A 22504-nucleotide genomic window follows, 5' to 3' on the forward strand; every position below is an offset into this window, starting at 1 on the left:
CTCCCGCGGCATAGATCTCTTGAAAGTATTTTTCAAATTCATCGGCCACAGTCTGCGGGTTCGTAAGCCTTCCCGAGGACCGACTCTCCAATTCAGGCACTAGTCGGGACTGACGTTCTCCCTGCTCGAGCCAGGCAATAAGCTTGCCCGCTTTGTCTACGTGCTCATACACGTGGCACTGTGCTGCATTGTGATGCGCTAAGGCTCATTCCCTAGCAAGATTCCTATATTCCTCCTCACGGAGCCTCAGGAGGTGGAGGCCGGCCTCCGTGGGAGACTCAGCCACCCGCTTCTCCTGCGAGAGAACTTCTCCTCCTTCCCGAGCAGCACAGCCAACCCTTCTTTCTTCTTCTTAGAGACAATGGATAACACCTCCCTTCTGGACACCGCCTTAAATGCTTCCCACAGCAAACTGGGGAAATCAACCGATCCAACATTCTCAGAGAAATATCGATCAGAAATGTGGCGCACCTCCTTCGCAATGACCGGGTCTTTCAGCCGCCAAGCTCCTATGGGAGCTATCCTGCCCACAGCCGGAAGCTCCAGTGCACGGCACAACCAGAGCGGAGAGTGATCAGAGACACCCCTACCCAAATGCCTGACTTCCGACACATACAATGCCATCGCCGCTGGGAGGAGGACGTAGTCCAAGCGTGAGAGAGAGCTTTGTGCAGCTGAAACATGAGTGTAATGTGTCGTGCTAGGATTACGGACGCGCCAGCAATCAATCAGTCCCAACAAACTCATAAAATCAGACAACCATCTCTGCGCCTGTGGCAGCACCCGCGGGGGGCCCGATCAATCACACCATCCACCACCAAATTAAAATTGCCTCCCAACACCAGATGACCATGGGGAAGGGTAAGGAAGATGGCCCCCAAATCTCGGAACGTCTCGGTCTCGAGAGCAGGGGGAACATAAATCGATAAAAAAGTGACTGTATGGCCCCCAACAAGTCCCGACACTCCAGCATAACGACCTCTCTGATCCACCCAACAGGTTGCCTGCACAGAAAAGGGGAAGGAGTTTTTGAACAGTATCCCCACACCCCTAGAACCAGTCGTGTAGCCAGCGTGTACTACTAGTTAATAACCTCCACTGTGCATGGCCTTACACTTGTTCCCCACTAAATGAGTCTCTTGGAGCAGGACTACATCTGGGGAGTTCCTTTGGACTAGCTGACTGACCATCCCCCTCTTGATCTTATCACCCAACCCGTTGACGTTCCAGCTTAGCACCTTGATCCCCGATCCCCTGAACTCACGTCTCCCTGGACCCATATACTTCAAATAGCAAAACTGTGTTTCCACCTGAGCAAAAAGAAGACCCAGAACCATCAAAAATACAAACTACACTTACACCCACCTCCCCTCCCCCCACCCTGCACCCCTGCATTTGGCTACCGCCCCCCAACTCGCAGTGTGCCTGTCACCCCATAATAAAACTAAAGACTATCTAAAAATAGATCGGAGGATGATATCGGTGCCCCGCTTCCCCGCCTACCCCTTGAATCTGAAGTTAGCTCTTAGATATGCAACTATAACAGTGGGATCTATCTGAAAGCCTTCCCCACCCCGCTGTTAACGCCATGTCAAAATAAAGTTCTGCGTCACCCGGAGTCTCCGCCATCATGGAGCTTCTTGTTCTACACCGTCCTTATTCTGGGGGGTCTTGCGGGCCAAGGTCTCAACCCAGTCAGATGCTATCTCAGGATTGTCAAAGAACCAGACCTTCTCGTCCGCCTCAACTTTTAGCTTGGCCGGATACAGCATGGCATACTTGATGTCCAAGTCTCGAAGTTTCCGCTTGACCCCCCGAAGCTCTGCCTCTGTACCATGTGAAATCAGGAAAGAAATTCACGGTTGAGTTCTCAAACTTCAGGGGCCCATCGGTCCTCGACGTCTGCAGGATAGCGTCCCTGTCCCTGAAGTTCAGGACCCTGTCGATCATAGGCCGAGGCGGAGCCCCCCATCGTAGTCTACCTACGGGGATCCTATGAGCCCGCTCCACCGTGAAGAAATTACTGAGTCCCTTCGGCTTCGAATGGTTCATGATTAAATCCTCCATAAACAAATCCGGGGCAGGCCCTTCGGCTTTCTCCGGTATCCCGATTACTAGCCCGTTGTTCCGTCGGGCCCGTCCTTCGTAATCGTCCAGCTTGCGGGCCGCCATCTCGCCAGAGGCCTTGAGGCCCCTCACTTCCCTCACTTCCCTCACTTCCCTCTGAAGCTCAGCCACATCATCAGTCAAGCTCGCTGTCTTAATATCGAGCGATTTTAACCTGCTCTCTGGTCTTAGTGAGATCAGTTCTGCTGAAGTTAACCTCGATGGTCACGGTATCTAGTTTGTGATCCAGCGACTCCATACGTTTACCCAGGGAGGTTTCGACCACTCGTATAGCCGCCATTAGGTCAGACATCGTCGGTTCCGTAGTCTGACCCGATGACTCCCCTCCACCGTCCTGCGACTTCCCGAGGGTGACAGGGGAGTTCCTTGGCTGTGCATAACGGTCCATCTTATTGACCTGGACAGTTCGGGAACCTCAGGTGTTCTTCGACTGCTGTTTATCGAGGTCCGGCTTGGTTGCCATCTCGGGACGGACACAGGAGGAACCCCAGACCACAGGGGTACACGATATTCAGATATGTCCCAGTACACCAGTGCCAGGTATAATGGCCCAAACTCTAGCGGCCACGATCCGCTCTCAGTCACTTCACTCCACTGCTAACGATCTCGATCCGAGCGAAGCGCCTCAAGTCCAGGCACGAGGAGCACGATCAAACCAAGAGGTGCGACTGAAGGCGCCCACGTACGTGCATGTCCCCTCTCCACTGGCGGGGGAAGCGACAACTATTCCCGTAGATGGAGTTACGGACTGGCGACTTCAGGTGGCAGACCCCGCTGTTGTTGCACTAGAGCCCAGACTGCCCCCAAATCCAGGTCCCGGGCCCCAATTCTGAAGGCCGCAAAGTTTTCAGACGATGTTTCTCGGGCTCCCGGGGGTCTCCAGGAAAACTGAAAACAGCAGTCGTGTCCTCATGCGTTAAGCATCAGTTCCCCGTCGATTATTCTCAGGATCTCGGACAGGATAGATATCGGGGTGGCGGGGTGCACGGGAGCCCTGAGCTCACCCGGCCATCTTGGGCGCCGCGAAGCTCCTCCCCTACGCTGGTATTGTTAATATTATTATTATTGTAATAATAATAATAAGTTCTGGTTTTCCTTAAATGACTAGGTCATTGTAGTTTAATGGTTGTTGCCTACAGCAAAGCACCCTTCTGATGTTTCTTTTTAGCTGGCAGGATGGTTTAATTTGCTTATGTTATCCCTGGCTTCTTTTTGTTCAGTCTTAAGGGTGTCGAACACGCCTTCTAGAGACATCTTGGAAACCACCCTTCAATTATAGAAATCCATGAGATTATATTGTTCTAATCATTCATTTTATGTGTGTCTTTGGTGAGACATTCAATCATTTCAGGATGCTGACAATGTATTCTACTCGTATACAAAAAACACCCTCAGTATGAAGTATGAATGCACGGATGAATGATTGTGGATAGAATGTTGTACAGCTCCTGTTCTGTGATCTAACAAAATGTCTCTAAAATATTTCGCAATAAATAATTTTGTATTTTTCTATCCCTAGTGTCACTACTTTCATTTAATTAATTTTGTTTAGATTGTTCATGAAGTAACCTTAGGAACTTTGCAGCGCGAACACGCCTTCTTTACCTTCGGCTTGGGTAGTTTTTTGTTTTTGTCCCCTTTTTTGATTGGTGTTAATATACTTTCTGCTCGGACTGTTTTTTGTTTTTTTTTGGTACAGAGCGTTAATTTTGACTTGTTTTACACTCTTCTGTTACACTCTTCTGTTACACACTTGTGTGTTGCAGCGATTTGCTGGTGCCCACGAGTTGGTAAGGATGTGTTCTGCTGGTCAAGCAAGGTTGTAATTATGTTGCTCTCTGGACCACTACCAGCATGATATTAGTTGCTGTGTCATTAGGAATGCTGTTCTGTCTGTGGGTTTCTAGGAATTGATAGCTTGGCATAATTGCTGTGGTAGAGGACCCTTTGGCTGCTTATCTTCAGTCTCGCCTTCATGAGCTCTGTTGTGTTTTAAAATTCCTGAGGTGAGGAATTTGCTGATAGAAGTATCTTTCAGAGCACCCACCAGCTATATTGCTTCTGAAGGAAAGAACCCTTTTCTTCTGATGGATACTTCTTCCTGAAGCTTCCTCATTCAACTGACTGCCTCACCAATGTGAGTGGTTACTATACTGTCAATGTTGTACCCGAGTGGCTTTGCGCACTGCATTCCTTTAAATTCAACCGGCTCATCTCTGCCTGTAAACGTGTGAAGGAGAAAAAAGAACGAGAACTTGCTTGAGCATGGCTCCCTTGATGTCCGCAGATTTTGAGCCTTGGTGCCACCTGTTGGCTCACAACTGCCTGTGCAAGTTTTCAACACCTAGTTTGGCATCTGGCAGAGATTAATGATGGGAGGTAGATGGAGTATCCACTGGTAAGATCGTTACTGAATGTAATGAGCTTTTTTTCGTGCTGCTCAGAGGTATGCATAGTTTTGCTTATTTGCTGTGTGCTCTGTTGATACCTACGAATGTAAAATATCTGAGCACAACTAACCATATGGTGGCCGAGAGCAGTACAAATGACAGATGGGTTGCAAAACTGCTTTGGCTGGCAATGCTTTTTCAGTGTGTTCATCTTCTGGCTCCTGTGCACACGCAAATCTTTTGATTATGCAATTTATATAGTAGAACATTAGATTTAATTCGATTCAGGAGGATTTACAAAATGAGCCATCAGTGAATGTTGTACAAGATACCTGAACTCACCCACATTGAACTCTATTTTGTATTGATGATTTTGTTTTTGTTATTATTTGTTAGTGATAAGAAGATGATTGCAGAAGGACCAGGTGAAACCTTGTTCGCAGCTGAGGAGGAGGCAGCTCGCGTCGCCCTCAGGAAGATTTACGGATATACTTCAAACAGGCGCCCATGGGACTATTCCAAACCCAGTCAAGAGCAGACCTCTGTAAAGGCCATCGGCAACAGCTAGACTGCGATATCGCTTTAGGTGGCATTAAGTTCTTGTGCTCTGCAGTTGCCCAATGCCACTAATTAATCATTGACTCACATTTTCCAGTTGTTTTTACCACTGGAGTATGCCAATTTCCTCCACATGTACCACTGAAGAGTAAAATTCAGCAAGCACCGATCATCTGAGCGTACAAATTCCTGCCATGGCAGGCACTTACAGGGTTCATGATTTTACATATTTGGACTGGTGTTGTACATGTGTCCTGTGTAAAGGACCTTCGATTCTGCCTAACCGTTCCTTCTTTTCAATGTTCTGATGAAGCTTGTGCTGAAGCTACACACGCCTTTTATTCAAAACACTGTTCCAGTTACTCTGCATGACCTTACTTTGTGATTTATTTGAGCCCCAATGAATAACAAGATGACTATTGAGACAATAAGTAACCCTAAGCAGAGTCAAATCATGGGTTCTACAAGCTCAACCACGTAATGATGTTGTGTGTTGGTCTGATGCTTTCCCTGATCTTGCTGATTGAATCAGTTGACAAGGCCTAACCAGATATTCATATTATCGAGGGTTGTGAAAAGGATAAATATTTGGCAGCCTGTTGCGTTCCTGAAAATTCTTGCACACGATTTTGAGCAACCACACCTGATTGTAACTTTCATTTTGACCATCTAAATGAGTGCGCACTTTTCTGATAAAAATGTTTTCACATTTTTTTTACATTAACTCTTTGGAAAAAGAAACCTATGCATTACGGCTATCGCTTACAATAAAAGTTTCCACAGGATTGTGCAGTGCTACCCATTATAATTTGAGTGGATATCCGCTGTTTCTGTGAATTTCTGACATGTGTACAAAATCTTTAGAAATGAGTTTGCCCACTGGGATGTAGTCCTTGTAAATCGGGCAGATGATTCATGTCTAGGCTTGAGGAACATTGCCTAAGATGCACACATGCTGATTAGCAAATTAAAGTCGCCATACGGTACTAGGGAAAAAGTAGAACATTGATTTCTGTATTGAATGCAAATGGAGAAAGAGCAGAATGTGACAAACTATGAGGTGTTTGAGTGCACTTTTCAGAAGTAGAATAGTGCTTCTTGTATTCCGGTGGAGGCCCTTCTTAGAATGGGGGCATTTCTTTGAATAGGAATGATGCACCAAACAACCAGTAGCATAAGGTGAGAGATTAAAATATGAGTTTGGCCCAGTCCAAGAATGCTATTAAAGAATTGGTAGCAATAGGTCTTGCGGGCTTCACTACCTCAAAAGGGTTAAGAACCATTTTGTTTTATAAAAAAAAGAGGGGGGGTTGCACTCAAAACCCAAAATATCTAATTTATAAAAAGGTGCGTAACATGTAAAATTAGCCTATTACACAAAGATGGACCCCAGGTACTCTCCCGTACACCTTCTCTTAGTCCTAGTAGAAGGGCGAAGAGCAGAACGGCTACTTGGAGGAACATGGGTTAAGCATTTCACATCCCCCACATGGCGATAAGTAATTGCCATGACTCGAGAAATCGAACACCAATTTATAAAAAGAACTGATTTAAAAAATATATATTTTAAAACACCGAAACGTACAGTATAATTGGAGTTAGCAATTTGAAAGCATTAAATAAATCAGTTCTTTGCTGTGTCAAAAAGCATTAATGTTGCGGTCAATGGGAAAAAAATGCATACAATGTGTTATTTAGAGAGTGAGTTCTAATAAACCCACTCTGTGTTAAGGTCTTGTGAGTCCCTAGTCCAGTTCACAACAGCTAGCACAATTTTACCTGGCTCATGGGAGTGGGGTGCAGAGGTGCACTTTAGCTGTCAAATGGAGCTATCAATCAGGCTTGCAGCCTTTAAATAGTTACCTTAGGAAAAAGGTACATGCAGGTTGTGTTGAGCAAAAACCGTTGGCACCTAAGCAAAAGGCATTGTTGCTTTTCTACCTCAGTGTGGGTGGCATTGTTCTGATTTAATGCTTCAAAACACTTCTGCAAAAAACCTTTCGAGGTGAATAGATTTAGAATGTCAGTGGTTTTGTAAAGAGGAGGTATGCGAGCCACTAAAAGCTCGATTTAAATGCGTGGAAGTGGTTTAGATCGAAGTTGTACATGTTCTGAAGATTTTAACAAAATAAATAGCTTCTAGCTCATTCTGATAAAAACATTACTAAAAATATGGTGAGATGTTCCCGTGTACTGCAAGGCTCTTTAATGAGGTTCAATCTTTGCTCAGGGTTCCCTATTTCTTTTTTTGCATAATTTATGTGGCACTCTAAACCTGAAAGGACATTGTTTGGACTTATCCCAAGGGCTCTCTTCTGTCTAGAGAAAGCTGTCTAGACATAAAATGATAAAATAATGCAGCAATACTATAACAAAGTATGCTGCATTATGCAATATAATTTCCTTTTCTTGCCATAGTTTTGTGAACCATGCTGCATAATTGTGCCACCCCTGCACATAATCCAGATGGCCCTGCTGTTGATGTAAAACAGAAGAAGGAAAGAGCCACCCATCTAGTGGCTGAATTACTGTGAAACCAGAAAAAATTGGATTTATCCCGGCTTCACCACTTGACCAAACTGCGTGATACTAGGTAAATATTTTAGTTCACTGGTCCTTTTTCCTCATTATCGTGTTTCAGAGCACTTTGAAATACATGGGTTCAGGATATGTGCTAATCAAATACGTCTTGTTTCATTTAAATATACTGTAATGTTGCTCCATGTAAGAATCTAGGGTATGTATAGTGTACACTTGTTAAGACTGGACTCTTAATGTACTAATGGCTAAACACAATGCATCAGAGCACACCCGATCGTTGTATCTATAATCCAACAAGGACGTCAAAGAGAAAAGAAAGCAATGGAAAATTATTTTTTCCACACAATGTTTTCCAATAGTACTGATCCAGTGTCCTTTCAATTTAATTTTGAACAAGCTCTTGTATCAAGTCTTTTCGTTCACTTTTATTTTCACCTTTCAAAACATGAAGAGCAACAGCAGCTGACTTATGTATCGCCCCCTGGGCTTTTTCAAGGCTATAGTTAGGGAACTTTCATGTCCGATTGGTGCTGATACTGCTTTGTTATAATAACCTCCGTATTGTTTGTTGCCGAAAGGTTTACGGATGACGTTTCACCCAAAAGCGGGCAGTAGAAAAGTATTTACGGGATGTCAGTCCTTTTCAAGCGCTGTCTCGCATTGCTGAGGATCGCTTCATTTTTTAGTGGCTCATTATATCAGTCGGACCTTATTACGCCCATTCTGTATCTTTGCCTGTGTCCGTAGTTGTGACCGGCAGCTAAAAAAATACTGTCAAAATTATCATTTAGACTTCGTTTTATCAATAGATGTGCAGATCAAGCAAACCCATAAAGCTTTGAAAGTTTAATGTACTAATGGCAATGTCGTCATGGGTTGGAATAAAAAACAATTATGTTCATATTTAAAAACTCACTTTTAATAAATGCCTCTCAATGCAGTGATCTTATCTGATGTACTAAGGTGAAATGCCTCTGCATGTTAAAGAAATACGTTTTTTTAATTGTGAAGGGTCTTTGTAATATGTTTATACAGTGTTTCTTGCAGGATTTATATGCCGAGCATTTTCTGGCCTCTGCTCTTGCATGGGCTTTTAGGGCAAAGCCAGACCATTGGCTCATCTCTGACTTGGCTTTCCTTACTAAGTTAATAGCTGTGCTGTAAAGTGCTCTACATAAAGGAGCTGCTTTCCACAGAACACATGGGAACTACCCAGAGTTCCCTCATTCTTGTTTTGCATAGTTTTTTTTTTTAGCACAACGGTAGTTGACAAACTTGGATGAAAAAGATCAATCATTTTGTTGAAATGGGTTCTGTTTGGCTAGTATTGATCTCTGGCTAAGAACATTAGATTCACAGATGCTGTTGTACCTGGTCAGTAGTAAATAGAATGAGGTAAACTGAGCAAATTTCTTCTGGAAAAATAGAAGCTTTTAAATAAAAATGGAGTTGTGCGCAGTACACCAATGTTTATCTGTTAAGAATAAAATCAATTGCAATTTCGAAATTCCCAAATCCAAACTCTGCAGAGAATGCACTGATAATAGGATAGTCAGGAAAAATGCTATATTATTTTCAACTAATTCTGCTTCTCGACACATCCAAACTGAAGCGGAATGAGCACACGGAGAACATAAGCCTGACCACTGGACAAACGAGAGCTGCTGCATGGGAGCCATGGCATCATCCTGGATGGTAAGTTAAATGCTGGCTTTTTGCACCCATGATTCATGCACTGTATCGCTATATAGTCCGTTTTTTACTTAGGACTCGTTCTTTCGTCTTACTCTGGGTTATTTCAGATTCCCATATAAATCTGACTTTTTGTTTCCTTTTTTCTTTCCCAAACCTGTATGTATAGTGGAGAGGATTCTGCATATTTTAGATGTTAAGAGTGTTCTAACAGCAGTACATTACAAAGTGGATAGTTTCCCCCTTTACTACATGCCACCAGAAAGCTAAAAAAAACGACAGTAAGGAAAACCTAGGGCACAATATAAAAAATGCAGACAGAGCTTTTCTTATGTGGAATGCACTGAACTCGGAGATATATATATATGTTTCCCCTAGGTGGGAATGCACTTACAGGTAGGAATTAATGCCAACGCAATGGCGCGAGCTGCGAACAAAGTCCTTTTCCTGCCAGACGCGTTTCAGGCCAAGGCCCTCTTCAGTGGCAGACCATGTGACATGACGGCAAGCTGCAAGCACCAGTAAATACCCACAGTAATTATACACAGGTGTAACACCTGAAGCAAAGCTTTCTGGGACTGGTGGTTGGCATTAAATCCTACCTGTAAGTGCATCCCACCTAGGGGCAACTCTTTTATCTATCTATCCATATATAATTTTTTTTTTAATATATATATATATGAAATATTTCTCAGGAGGAGTTTTCTGCGCAGTTCTAACTTATTTGAATATCAAAAGAAAGCCCTTGATGAAGAAGGAAGTATTACTAGCTTGTAATACTTGTTCTCCCTTCTGGGCGTTTTCTTTTAATTCATAAAAATCCTGTTCTTCCATTAAACCAGAAGAAATTAAAGGTGATGGGAGATATTTGTGTGCAGCTTGTTACATGAAAATCACCCGTTGACCTGCAAGACATGAAGTGACGTGCTGCTTAAGGAGTTTTTGAAAGAGAAAGCTCCACATCCTTTCCACTTTAAAAAATGTCTTTTTTTCTCTCTAGGTGAATTTGCAAAAACAATTACTTTGCAAAGGAACGTCAAATTAATGGTACTAATTACTAATAGGGAGGAGATGTAGCCTAGCTGCCCTCTTTGAAACCTGGGGAATCAGGTTCAATTCCTGACCTTGGCGCTAGACCTATCTTTGTGTGATTCTGGACAAATTACTTAATTTCCCTGTGCCTAATGTGTGTAAAGTGTGTTTGTGTAATCCCCACTTAATGTACGCAATCATCTCCGGACCCCTCATCTAATGTACTTCACATCTAAGTTTGCATTTTTTAGATACACATAAATAATTAGCATTGTATGATTTACACTTGCTACCTACGGATTTCGTGAAAATGTTTTAAAGAATGAAAATCATAAATATAATATTTATTCTGAGATTCTGTGAATGGGCAGAGATAATAAGAAGTTTATAAGTGGAAATAAAATATCCATGCAGGAGTACTGGGATTACAAGTAACTACTTCTGCCCTATAGAGAACAGGTATGGTTCGAGTATGGCAGGCGTATGGACGTCCTTGGCAGTGGACCGGCACAGCAGGTGCTGAATTCTTGAATGTCCTAACATACAGAGTGATCACAGTTTAAATAACCACATTGCTATTTGTTTCCACTCGTAACAACCATTTCCTGGCCAGCAGAGGTTCAAGTCTGTTGCCCTCTATACCTCCTCTCCTTTTCACACACGCCACACCATTGGCCGAAACTTCGCTCACAATTCATGCAAGTGCAAAGCTTGCAAAAGAACAATCGTATTCAAGTGCTGACCCGATGTATTCAATGGAAGTGAAATCAGCAGATTATAGTCTTCAATAACTTAAAGAAAAAAGCTACTCATTGGGTATTTAAAATGGTGCTTTAGAATCTGAATAATGTGCAATGTCCCTGCTTTTAGTTTATTTTTGTTTTTTTAAAAGCAATGCAGGTACACCTCTAACACTGTACCCTAGATTCCAATTGACATACATTTTTCACACTTGGTAAAACATTCAGGGAAGCTGCAGGAAATTCCTATTTATATGCCCAGACAATACAAAAATCGATGTGCCTCTGTGAAAGAACACCAACAGTGAAATGTGAAAACCTATATTGAGTTATTTAAAAAAAAAAAAAAGAACAAACTGAAAACTTTAAAATATTAAGTTACAAATCTTTTGCAGACATAAAAGATCTTTCAGATGGATACCTCTAACCGCAGATTCCTCACCTTATAAATACTTCAAGGTGAAAGACTGGATCCAGAGAATTTTCTCAGCAATTCCCTCACGTGGATAAGTGGTGTCATGTGGCTCTGTGTCACTCTGTACCTCCCCAGAACAGATACCAGAGCCACATATAGCTGCCACAGCAACATATAGCTGCCACACCAGCATTCTGATGGCAGTTCCTTTCTTAAAGCACCTTATGATATAGATCACGATCTTGCTCACTCGAATTTGTCACTTCACTGACATTTGTGTCAAACGTTTTTCAACAGTGCACAAGGTATTATGCCCCTCCAAAGACCACAGATATTAAACCTTGCCAAGACTGTCTCAAACAGACGTCTGTGACAGATTACCACCAGATTTGTCTCGAAGACTTGAGTTTATTGCACAGTTTTAATTTGTGTGGGAACTGCAAAAATGAATGCTAAGGTGATCCTGGACTGCTAGGCCAAGCTCTACCTGTGTAAGGGCTGGTCTTGATCGAAGTAGCATGCTAGGTCATTCTTGAGAGTGGACTTCTTCCCACTCGAAACCAACTTCTTTCTCAAAAATGACAACTTCAAGAGGGTCACACTTGCTCAAGTTCCTTATGCCTAGGCTCCAGGTGTCTGGATGATAGTATTGGATTTGCAGGATGCCTATTTTTACATCCCCCATCCTGCAGTTTTAGGTGGGCCATGCGCATTTTCAATTCTCTGTACTTCCTTTCGGCTTCACCGGTGCTCCTTAGGTGTTTACAGAAGTGATGCCGGTAGTCACTGCTCATATTCGGAGGTTGGGAACACTAGTCTTCCCATACCTTTATGATTGGTTGTTGAAGGGGGGGGGGGGGCTTGCCATAGTCTGTCGTAGACCACCTTCAGACAATGTATGAACCTCTTCACCTCTTTGGGGTTCTTGGTCAACGTGCTGATGTTACACCTGATTCTTTCTCAGAGGTTTCTCATTCTTTGGAGCTGTTCTGCATACAGTGCTTTTTCAAGCTTTTCCACCAGCTCAACAAGTCCAGAGGACATTTGGGCTATGATCTTAATATTTCAGCCTGGGTTTCAGTGAGAGCTTATTTGCCTACTTGCCTCCTTAATCCTGTTTGTGGAACATGGCATATAACACATGTGGCTCTGCAGTGGGATCTGAAGTCTCAGTACTAAGGAATCCAGTTTCATTCCTTTCAGGTTTTGAAGGTAGCCACATGCCCAAGACAAAATCCCAACAGAGAGCAAACCGTCCTCAACTCCTGGGGTTTGCCAAACATCCCTGGACATTTCGCCTGTGGTAATTGCAGCGTGTGTCACTTGACTAAGACTACAAAAAACCTGAACCTCGAGCCAGGCAAAACATGGCAGATCCGAAAACACATGAACTGTAATTCAGCTAACGTTGTTTACATGATCACATGTCCGTGCAGCTTAAGATACATTGGCGTGACTTCCAGGAAAGTCAAAACCAGAATCTGCGAGCACAGAAGTAATATCCGGTGCAAGCGCAACACTACCAAACTAACTGACCACTTCCTGACTTCAGGACACACTGCAAATGACATGACATGGGTAGTCCTAGAGCAACAGACACAATCTGCAGAATGCCCTCTTGGAGAAGGAACAACGATGGGTGTATAGACTTCAGACCCACGTTACTGGCCTCAATGATAATGTGCCCTGGAACTCAATACAAAGACCTTAAGCCTCGGACATTGACCTACCATTATCATTTGTTACTATGATTAGATCATACACACTTGTTTATCCCAACGCTGATACACAACCCCATCTCCCAGCTTTGTCTGAACGTCAAACTCCTTATCATCCGCAGGAGATACATTTTTCTGGGAGCATATTGTACCGTACACAGTACACCAAGCACTCCCATCCATCAGCTTACCTCACAAAGCAGGGGATGAGTTAATCTCAAAGTGCCCTTATTTAGGTTTTGGGATCATTCTACTTGTGCCATGCCACTGGTATTTACCTAGTGCAATGCTGACCTTTTAGGGGTCCCAGCGAATATAAGAATACTCTTACATGCACTGCTCATTACAGTTTTTTTTACTTTTTTCAAGAAAGTTGTAGCGCTGCTCACTTGTACCGGCTCTAGGCGCCCTATATAATGCCCACACACGCTCTGTACACGACAGGTTTTTGCCTTGTTCAATATAGCTGTAGCACTGCACGTGTGTGCTGCTCCCTCAGCCACCACGTTTCAGTATGTCTGTTTCCCCCTGTGAAGAACCCTAGGCACATAGTTTGAACTATTAATAATCTGTGCACAACATCCTTTGCCATTAAATCAGACGATATATTTATGCCCACGCACTGCTCATGACATTTGTGTCATTAATATCGTAGCGCTGTACACGTGCGCTACGTCTGCAGCCACCACTTTGCAGCATGTATACTTTTCCTTATGAAGATCCCCAGGCGTCTATTAATTATACTATTCGCACGCCCGAGAAATTTTTGTGCATCTCATTCTTATCAATAAAGTAGTAGCGCTCCACGCATGCGCTGCATCCTCTCTAGTAGCCATTACGTTCCATTAAGTCAGTATTCTAGTCTCTCCTACCCACGTGACCCTCACTCGCGATCACGTGTGGCTGCCGACTTCCTATTACAACGAGTTCCCGGAACCGCACTGTTGCCGGGTCCTGCTCCATGTACTAGGTTTTGGATTTTACGCTAGAGGAGACTAACATGAGTAACCATTTCTCATTACGAGCAGTATGCATTGTTTCCAGGCAGGCTTCCGCCTCCATTAAGATCTTCTAGTCATACTGTTCACGATATCCCTTTCCATTTACAGGGTCCCCTAGCACTCCAACGTGAGGCAGGATCCTTGTAGCCATTTACTTGTAAAGATAACGTGAGCGATGCTTCTTTGTGTTATTTGTTGGTCTGTCCGTCGTGTCTTTGGACATGTATAATTGATTCTCAACTCCACATACCACGCGCTAGTTATTGTAATACAGAGGTATAACTGCACCGGATGTGCCATAATTATTTTTTTAAGCACAATAAGAACTTCACATTAGCAGTCGATAGAAGCCCACCTTGGCACATCGTAGCCACGCAAGGTTTATTATTTTTAGTGTTCCCGTGCATGCCGCATAAGATCCTGATATGCATGAAGTTTGAATTAGGCAGGTATTTCCACCTGGGCAATATTCGCTCACCATAGGCACAATATTAGCGATTCTGATGACGATGATAAGATATGCCTCGCATTGCTTTGTTTCCTTTTCAGATACTTTACGAACTGGATCTGTGAGTATATTGATCCACTACACACACAACGCGCTTTAGGGCGCGCGTTGATATACCTATACACTGCTGTGGCCACACAAAGCTTTTTGGCCCCGCACAGCATTGGTCCTGAAGAAAGCCTCACGATTACCGTAGAAGCCTGAAACTAGTAGACCTACACCTTTTTGACTGTGATATAGAGGGACATCTTTACCTCAATTATATCCTATCTATGTCTTTACCCATGCCATAGGACCCTTCCATTAAAACTTTTCAAAGGGCATTTCCTATAGGCATTTTTAGCGCACAACTCATTACACATAGCACTTTTTACTTTCAAACGAAATCCCGCTCCGCTGTAGACCGGTGTTGCAGCACAGCTGGATCGCACTCGGTGATCCAGCTGGGCCCCGATGATGAAGCATGCCACCTACCAGGTAGGTGGGTGAGGGGTTTCTTAACAACAACAATTTGTTGTTAATACCAATTGACCAGGAGCAAGGGTAATATTAATGATGAAGCACAAATTAACAACTGAAGAGATTCTTTTAAGAACATTTACACTCTTATGCTGGATTCATTACAGTTATACGTAAAAATGAGATCTGTGATCATGTTTTGTTTTTTTATCAGTGCCCTGAATAAGCGAGCCGAATAGCCCCTTAACCTCCAGTGTGGTAGGAAAATGCAGTTATACTTTCGGTGTAGAGGTCTTTCTGCTTCCCGGTGCCACTGTCCCTGCCGCACTATTGATAGTTACTTTCCTGCTACTGTTAGAAGGGGCGATCTCAGAGGAGGGCAGGAAGTGTACCTAACCACCCTGTGACCCACCTCTCCTAGGAATACAGCCGAGCACTGGCGGGAGACCCTTCTGGGGGAGAGTCTCGTATCTAAGATCGTACGCGCTGAGCTAGCACCACTCGGCAAAGAGACACCACACCGTAGGTTTTGAAGACTTACTCTTTATCTAGCAAGAGATCAGGATCTTTATGATCCGCAAGGTTCGTATTTACAAGTAGAGCAAGGGCTCATAGAGTCTCGGCAAGGGTAGGGGTAGCGGGACAGTCTTAAGGTTCAGGGTCAATGCAGGTGCGTATCCGGCGCACAGCTCTCAATCCTCGAGCCGGGGGATACGGTGCGATCTTGGGTCCAGCCGGACCAGAGCAGTTGATGAGCCGCGACCACGTCAGCTGGGCTCAGATGGATCAGGCAAAAGTACGTCTCTGCCAAGTGGGAGCTGCGATGTCGTCAGCAGGGCTCAGGTGTTCTCAAAGTTGCAAGGGAGCCGCGACCACGTCAGCAGGGCTCAGATGGTTCAGGCGGAAGTCCGTCTCTGCCAGGTGGGAGCCGCGACGATGTCAGCAGGGCTTACCAAGGTCCGAATAGTTTATTCTTCGATGCTCTGTCGAGCCGCGACCACGTCAGCAGGGCTCTCTTAGTTCCAGGAGTCAATCTGCCCATAGTCCCAGAGCGCCCCTTGTTATAGGTCTGCTCCTCTTTGATGTCTGGAGTCTTCGCAGGCAGGGGTCTTAGCACCTGGGGGTCGCTTGTCGGGGTTTCCTGCCACGCAGCCCTTTTGATCCTTTCAAGTTGGGTCTGGAGGGATCCCAGACACACAGCAGGCGTGGAGCCAGCCCTCAGGGAGGCCGGAGGGGCGATCGAAACCCATCTCTCAAGGGTAGGCTGGAGGTGTGATAGAAACTGCTCCTCCCTCTCTCGCTTCCTGGGAGCTCTCTACCCCCCGCATGGCGCGTCTAGGGCCGAGGTCATGCTGGGGCCAGGGCGGCCATCTTAGGTGCAGGGGAATGGTCACCGGAGGCCTTCGGGCCGATAGGATTTGGATGCATCCGGGACCGGGAGGATGGGGGGTGTGGACGGGGATGGAGGGAGTGGGCCGGGATAATCGGGGGTCTGGTGGGGTGCATGGGTCAGGGTCGGGTCGCTACGGGTCAGGAGGGGCCACGCCACGAGGCCGGGTCTAACGTGCGCCCCCCCAGCTGAAGGCCGGAGAGAACTACCCATCCTCTTGGGGGTTCTCTTCGCTGAGGCGGAAGAATCTGGGGAGGCCGTCAGCGTTGGCGTGGTCTGTACCAGGGCGATGCTCTACGGTGAAGTCCATCCCCTGGAGGGAGATCGACCATCGCATCAGTTTGGGGTTTTCTCCTCTCATCTGCATGAGCCACCGTAAGGGTCGATGATCTGTTTGGACTCGGAAGTGGGTTCCGAACAGGCAGGGTCGTAGCTTCTTTAGAGCCCAGACTACGGCGAAAGCTTCGCATTCAATGGTGCTCCATCGTTGTTCTCTGGGCTGTAGCCTCAGACTAATGAAGGCTACGGGCTGATCTATGCCTTTCTCGTTGAGCTGGGAGAGAACTGCTCCAATGCCATGCTCGGAAGCATCAGTTTGCACCACAAACTCTTTGGAGTAGTCGGGGGGCTTGGAGCACGGGGGCGGTGCACATGGCGGTTTTCAGGGCGTCGAACGCCTCTTGGCAGGAGAGGGTCCACTGCACCTTTTTGGGCTGTCTTTTGGAAGTTAGTTCTGTGAGGGGACCCACTAGGCTGCCTAGCTTTTGATGAACCTCCGGTAGTAACAGGTGAGGCCCAGAAAGGCTTGGACTTCTGTTTGGGTGGTTCCCATGCCAGGATGGCGTCTATCTTAGGCTGGAAAGGGGCGACCTGCCCGCTCCCTACCTGGTACCCCAGGTAGACAACCGAGCCTTGCCCAATCTGGCAGTTGCTGGCTTTCACTGTTAGGCCTGCCTGGCGCAGTGCCGACAACACCTTCCGAAGGTGCTGGAGGTGCTCACTCCATTGGGAACTGAATACCGCGATATCGTCCAGATATGCGGCGCTGAACTCTTCTAGTCCGGCCAGGACTCGGTTAACCAGTCTTTGAAAGGTGGCCGGAGCATTTTTCAGCCCGAAGGGCATCACTCGGAAGTGATAGTGCCCATCCGGGGTGGAAAAGGCCGACCCCCTCCTTGGCTCCCTCTGTGAGCACAATTTGCCAGTATCCGCAGGTCAGATCAAAGGTGTTGAGGTAGCGAGCAGACCAGAGGGGGTCAATAAGCTCGTTGGCGCGGGGAATCGGGTGAGCGTCGGCTCGGGTGACTGCATTGAGCCCCCGGTAGTCCACACAGAACCTTAGTTCGGGTGCGACCCCCGGGGCAGCTGCTTTTGGGACCAGTTCCACGGGACTGGCCCAGGGACTGTCTGAAGGTTTGATCACCCCCCGAGTTAACATCTTCGAGACCTCGGCCTGGATGCAGGTCCAGACTCTGTCGGAAACGCGGTAGGCTCTGTGTCGCACCAGCGGGCTGTCGTGGACACACCAGTCGGTGACCTTGGGGACGAGGGAGAACAGGTCTGAGAACTGCCCCAAGAGCTGGCGGCAGTCTTCGCGTTGTTGGGGAGTGAGGGAGGAAGAGCGGTTCAGTCCTGCTACAGAGCCATCTTTCTCCTTGGTCAGAGGAGGTCAGAGAGAGGCTCCGTTTCCTCTTCCGCCCTGTCATCGGTGGCTAGGAGTAAACTCCACTCCGTCCGCACGAAGTGAGGTTTGAGGCGGTTCACATGGAGGACCCGGAGGGGGTTCCGCGGGGACTGGACGTCCACCAAGTATGTGACTTGACTCTTTCGCTCCACCACTTTGAAGGGCCCTGTCCATTTGTCTTGGAGGGCACAGGGTTTCACTGGGGCCATCGCCCAGACCTGCTGGCCCGGTTGGAACTCGACCAGAGTGGCATTCTGGTCATACCAGCGTTTCATTTCTTCCTGGCTTGCTTCGAGGTTGGCTTCAGCCAGCTCTCAGAACTTCCGAGTTTGGTTTCGGGGGGCCAAGATGTATCGAAACACATCCTGGGGTGGGTCTCGGGGTGCCGTCTCCCACCCCTCTTTGACCAGGCTCAGGGGTCCTCGGACGGGGTGACCATAAAGCAATTAAAACGGGCTGAACCCCAAGGACTTTTGGGGAACTTCCGGGTAAGCGAACAGGAGGCAGGGGAGAAGGACGTCCCACTTACGCCGGAGGGGCTCCTCTAGGCCCATGATCATCCCCTTCAGGGTCCTGTTAAACCGCTCTACTAGACCATTTCCCTGGGGATGGTACGGGGTAGTGAATTTGTAGGACACGCCACACTGTTGCCACGGGGACATCATGTATTTGGAGATAAAATTTGTGCCGCGGTCGCTCACGACCTCTCGGGGGAACTTACGCGTGAAAAGATCCCCATCAACGCCCGGCCCACCACGGGGTCCGTGCCGGTGCGGAGGGGAATGGCCTCGGGGTATCGGGTGGCATTATCCACCAGGACTAGGATAAATCGGTGACCTTGGGAGGTCCTGGGGTCCAATGGCCCCACAATGTCGATTCCGACCCGTTCAAAGGGGGTACTGATGACGGGGAAGGGTTGGAGGGGAGCCTTGCGCTTTCCTCCACTTTTGCTACTAGTCTGGCACGTGGGGCAGGACATGCAGTGGGCCTCTACGTTGGCTCACATCTTCGGCCAGTAAAAATGAGTAACTAAGCGGTTGTAGGTCTTGTCTTGGCCCAAGTGTCCCGCCAGGGGTACGTCATGGGCCAGGCCCAGGAGGAAGTCTCGGATTCGTAGGGGTACCACCAGCACCCGGGCTGACCCTAGCTCGGCAGACTTCTGCTCACTGTACAGGAGGCCATTCTCCCAATAAAGGGAATGGGTTCCGGACTGGTCGCCCGGCTTGGGCTTCGGCCTGTTGCCGGGGTCCGACCAGGGAAGGGCAGGTAGCTTGTTCCCGGCAGAACTCCTCTGGGGAGGGGCCCCCTTCGTGGTGCCACTGTGCCAACTCGGGTAGATCACCTAACTCCGTGATCTCTGCGGGATCGGGATGTAAGGGTCAGTCGTCGGCGACTGCTTCTCCTGGGAAGAGGTCGTGGGGCTCGGCTCTGCCGTTTCTGTCTTCGTCAACCGGGGTGAGGCTGGGATGTTCATCCTAGACTTCCTTGAGGGGGGGCAGTCGAGCAGACCTTGATCGTGTGGTGGAGCACACCCATTCGGGTAGGCCCATCATTCCTAGGTGGGTTTTGCGTTCGACTTGTCCCCACTGGGAACTTTCTAGGTCGTTACCCAGGAGACAGTCCACAGGTTGTGAGGTTCGGACAGCCACTCTTAACATGCCGGTCACTCCCCCCTCCCCCCCTCAAACGGTACCAAGGCCATCTTACACAAGCTTTCTGTATTGTCGGAGGAGATTACCGGGCAAAAGACATTAGGGATGATTTGGTTCTCTTTGACTAAATGGCCGAGGACACCGGTGATGCTCGCCCCGGTGTCACGAAGGGCCTCCACTTGGCGGCCATTAACCGTCACTAGCTGCCGGTATTTCTTGGTGTTAGTGGGTAGGGGGCTCCGGGAACCATTTCCCGATCTCCTAGGGAGACTAGGGCCATGGCAGCCGGTTCCCACTCTTGGGGGTCCTCAAACTCTTCCCCTAGGGCTATGGTGGCCATCTGTCGGGCTGGGGGAGCTGTTGGGGTGGATCGCTGGGCCATGGGTCACTGGGGGTCACTGGCGTAATGCCTGTTCTGTTCACATCGGAAGCAGGTGATATTCACTCGGGCCCCAGCCTTCCTGGAGGACCGGTATTGGCTGAAGGAGGGGCTGGGAAGTTCGGGGTTGGTTTCTCGGGGGGCTATGCTGGGGACCTATGCTGGGGACCTGACTGGAATTCCCTCTGTCTTCCGTGGTTTCCCCCCCTCTCTCTGGCGGGGAGGTCCCTGATTGTTTCGGGGTTATTCTCCTACTGGGACCCGGGTGTTCACCCAGCGATCTGCTTCGACGGCCAGCTTCCTCGGGTCTACCAGCTTGCTGTCGAGCAGATGCTGTCGTAGTTCCACAAAGCAGTTTGTGGACAAGTGTTCCCAAGCAATGAGATCGAATAGTCCTTCGAAGGTGGTGACCTTGCTGCCCTTGATCAACCCTTCTAAGGCTCGACTGTAAAAGTTCACGTACTCCACCCAAGTGGTGCCAGGAATCTTCTTGCAGTCTTGGAACCGCTGGCGATACATCTCGGGGGTGAGCCCATATCGATCTAAGAGGGCCTCTTTCATGTGGCTGTAGGAGGTCTGCATGGAGGACGGCAGGTCGAGCAAGGTGTCTCTCCCCTTGCTCAGGAATCGACCCCACAACCCGGCCCCCCAATCGTTCTGTGGGACTCGGTGGGAGGTCATGGCTACCTCGTAGGCCTTGAACCATTGCTGGATGTCATCGTTCTTGTAGTACTCTTTGACCACATCCTTGGGGATGTGGACCTTTGGCTCTACCGGGGGAACGGTCTCTCGGTTCCCCGGGGGCGGGGCTTCTTCGCTCCTCGCCTTGAGTTCGATCTCCTTTAGGCTGCGCTCATGCTCCAGTTGAAGTCTTTTTCCTTTGTGTTCTCGTTGGAGTTTCTTTTCCTCTAACTCCCCTTGTACTCGCAATTGCTCTATGGCTAGCTTCTTCTCTGCCAATTTTATCTCGCCCTTGATTTTTTGTCTGGCCATTTCAAGTTCGTGATTGCGGCTTCTCTCTCTGTCTGCTAGCTCTTCCGGGGATAAGCCCCCATCTGGTGTGTTGCTTCCCCCTTGGAAGAGTTCGGTTTCGTCCGGCTGCTCCGCCTCTCTGCTGTTTCCTTCTGTTTGGGGAAGGAGGGCTCCAGACTCCACCCAGGCTTTCAGGGCTTTCTGCATATCTTCTTTGGTGTTTAACCCAGTGGTAGCGATTTTACGTTCTTTGCAAAATTGCTTCAGTTCTTTGTGCGTATACTCTTCTAATTGCTCTGCACGGAACGTAGGACTCGCGTCTGTTTCAGTAGGACTCATGGTGATTTCTTCTGCCGTCTTTGTTCAGTAGTGTGTCAGCCGCTCAATGTACGATCTCTAGATGGTGGGCTCGGATCCCGTCGCCTGCCACCAATGTTAGAAGGGGCGATCTCGGGGGAGGGCAGGAAGTGTACCTAACCACCCTGTGACCCACCTCTCCTAGGAATACAGCCGAGCACTGGCGGGAGACCCTTCTGGGGGAGAGTCTCGTATCTAAGATCGTACGTGCTGAGCTAGCACCACTCGACAAAGAAACACCACACCGTAGATTCTGAAGAACGTATTCTTTATCTAGCAAGAGATCAGGATCTTTATGATCCGCAAGGTTCGTATTTACAAGTAGAGCAAGGGCTCATAGAGTCTCGGCAAGGGTAGGGGTATCGGGACAGTCTTAAGGTTCTTGGTCAATGCAGGTGCGTATCCGGCGCACCGCTCTCAATCCTCGAGCCGGGGGATACGGTGCGATCTTGGGTCCAGCCGGACCAGAACAGTTGATGAGCCGCGACCACGTCAGCTGGGCTCAGATGGATCAGGCAGAAGTCCGTCTCTGCCAAGTGGGAGCCGCGACGTCGTCAGCAGGGCTCAGGTGTTCTCAAAGTTGCAAGGGAGCTGCGACCATGTCAGCAGAGCTCAGATGGTTCAGGCAGAAGTCCGTCTCTGCCAGGTGGGAGCCGCGACGATGTCAGCAGAGCTTACCAAGGTGCCAAGGTCCGAATTGTTTCTTCTTCGATGTTCTGTTGAGCTGCGACCACGTCAGCAGGGCTCTCTTAGTTCCAGGAGTCAATCTACCCATAGTCCCAGAGCGCCCCTTGTTATAGGTCTGCTCCTCTTTGATGTCTTCGCAGGCATGGGTCTTTGCACCTGGGGGTCGCTTGTCGGGGTTTCCTGCCACGTGGCTCTTTTGATC

The 22504-nt window shown here is 47.8% G+C and overlaps 1 protein-coding gene across 1 annotated transcript in view; it reads left to right on the forward strand.

Moving 5' to 3' along the window:
- Window positions 1-5860, forward strand: part of MRPL44 (mitochondrial ribosomal protein L44) — a 60652-nt gene extending 54792 nt beyond the window's left edge. Inside the window, exon 4 of the mRNA XM_086943804.1 lies at window positions 4914-5860. Coding sequence (XP_086799930.1) covers window positions 4914-5085 — 172 coding nt within the window. The 3' untranslated portion in view covers window positions 5086-5860. The remainder of the gene's footprint in view (window positions 1-4913) is intronic.
- Window positions 5861-22504: the final 16644 nt, after the last annotated feature.

This window comes from Lissotriton vulgaris, chromosome 11, assembly GCF_964263255.1.
Source record: "Lissotriton vulgaris chromosome 11, aLisVul1.2, whole genome shotgun sequence".
In the NCBI taxonomy this organism is placed as follows: Eukaryota; Metazoa; Chordata; class Amphibia; order Caudata; family Salamandridae; genus Lissotriton; species Lissotriton vulgaris.